Source organism: Austrofundulus limnaeus, unplaced genomic scaffold (genome assembly GCF_001266775.1).
Source record: "Austrofundulus limnaeus strain Quisiro unplaced genomic scaffold, Austrofundulus_limnaeus-1.0 Scaffold115, whole genome shotgun sequence".
Classification (NCBI taxonomy): Eukaryota; Metazoa; Chordata; class Actinopteri; order Cyprinodontiformes; family Rivulidae; genus Austrofundulus; species Austrofundulus limnaeus.
Genome location: NW_013952517.1, coordinates 403483 through 405453, shown reverse-complemented (window position 1 = coordinate 405453; position 1971 = coordinate 403483). Strand labels below are relative to the sequence as shown.

At 40.7% G+C, this 1971-nt stretch overlaps 1 protein-coding gene across 6 annotated transcripts in view; it reads right to left on the bottom strand.

Annotated features, from left to right (window-relative positions):
• The window catches only part of grm8a (glutamate receptor, metabotropic 8a), a 244391-nt gene that overhangs the window by 2391 nt on the left and 240029 nt on the right, over positions 1–1971 (bottom strand). For 5 of the 6 annotated variants that reach the window (XM_014014468.1, XM_014014470.1, XM_014014471.1 and 2 more), the window contains 1 exon segment: positions 1717–1819. In XM_014014468.1, coding sequence (XP_013869922.1) covers positions 1717–1819 — 103 coding nt within the window. 6 annotated transcript variants of the gene reach the window in all.

Here is a 1971-nt window from a genome sequence, read left to right as displayed (position 1 = left end):
ATATTATTTTGTTATTTACCAGCATTTAACAAAGAGATGACTGATAGTCTTAGTTCAAAAGTAAAAACTGACATGGATGTTTAAAGATGTAAAAGGAAAAAAATTGTATAGGTCCTCTGGACGGGTTCTTCTTTAATGAAACGTTTCGTCTCTCTTCCAAGAGACTTCTTCAGTCTGAGAGTTTGAATTTGAAGCCTGAATTTTGCCTGAAACTCTCAGACTGAAGAAGTCTCTTGGAAGAGAGACGAAACGTTTCATTAAAGAAGAACCCGTCCAGAGGACCTATACAATTTTTTTCCTTTTAACAAAACAGATTGTACCACACACACCATGCGTCCAACCTGTCGACACAATCTGCGTGCACTGATTGCAGAAACTGAGACCACAGATTAGTAATCCGTGGTGTGTGTGGTACAATCTGTTTTGTTAAAAGGAAAAAAATTGTATAGGTCCTCTGGACGGGTTCTTCTTTAATGAAACGTTTCGTCTCTCTTCCAAGAGACTTCTTCAGTCTGAGAGTTTCAGGCAAAATTCAGGCTTCAAATTGAAACTCTCAGACTGAAGAAGTCTCTTGGAAGAGAGACGAAACGTTTCATTAAAGAAGAACCCGTCCAGAGGACCTATACTATTTTTTTCCTTTTAACAAAACAGATTACACCACGGATTACTAATCTGTGCTCTCAGTTTCTGCAATCAGTGCGCGCAGATTGTGTCGACAGGTTGGACGCATGGTGTGTGTGGTACAATGTTTTGTTGTATCCGGTTTTATTGTGAAAGGCTAAACAGGAAGTGAATACTGTGAGTGCGGGGACAACTTGTTGTTTAGGGGTTAGTTGTCGCTCGAATCCTTGTCTCAGAACACAACCGTATGAAGCCGCATCTTCAAGGTAAATTCAGTGGATCTGTTGTTATATAAACTTAAGTCACTGTCGTGTTCTCATCAACACACTTTTTAGCCACAGAATGTTCCTGAAAAATTCATCAAAATCCGATGTGGTTATTTATTTATTTTCATATTTTCCAGGCAAATGAATCCTGAAATGGAGGTTAGCCTCCTCCATCCTCCTGTCCCCCGTTTTGTTGTGAAAGAGAATAAATATCTGAGAACCGCTGGAGAAAACCTCAGAGTGGCTTGCTGTCGAGAAATGACCCCGTGTGGCGAGCTTCATCTGCAGAATGACAATCATGGGAGCCGCGGCCCCGCTCTTACTCTGAAATGTTTCAAACTTTATTCAGATGTTTCTGAAAGAGTAATAAACATTTCCTAAAAGTTCAACATAAATCGATTCAGTACTTTTGTGATATAACCCTGAGAAGGCAGCTGGCTAACTTTAGCAAAACTGTAAACATCCTGTGATGATCCGATCAGAGCTGAAACAGCCTTTAGGAGACCCAATACAAAAACTACAGCAGCATCCGTATCTGTGTGTAGACCAAATCATGTCAGGCACTGTACTAGCCTAGCATAATACCGCCACTTCCTGGACATAGAACTATCACGTTTTAACAAGATACAAATAACGTGATAGCAACACACTTCCGTAGACCAGTTGTTGTATCTTGCATTTCAAAATAGTTCTCTCCAGGAGGAAGTTTGCACAGTGCCTCTGCCAATCAGTGGGGATGGGGCTGTTCAAGAAAAAACTGTCCAGATTTAAATTTTCAACAAAACAACTTGAATGTGTAGGTATAAAACTTTGGTGTTCTCTTACTCACTGTTGGTCTCCATGCTCTCACATAGTTCAGTCTTAACTTCTCCATTTGGTCGGTCTCCTTTCTGAGTCAGCTTTCCTGACATGGTGGCTGCTGTCACAATTGCCTGTGAAATGAAGCATTCGGTGACTTAATTTTGTGCGTAATATTTCCTGTGCTTTAAAGGGGAGAAGATCATGATTCAAAGACCCAGTTCTTCTGCAGATACTTCGGAGAACTTCCTGCCTCAACATCACCCATAAATGAAGAGGATTCCAG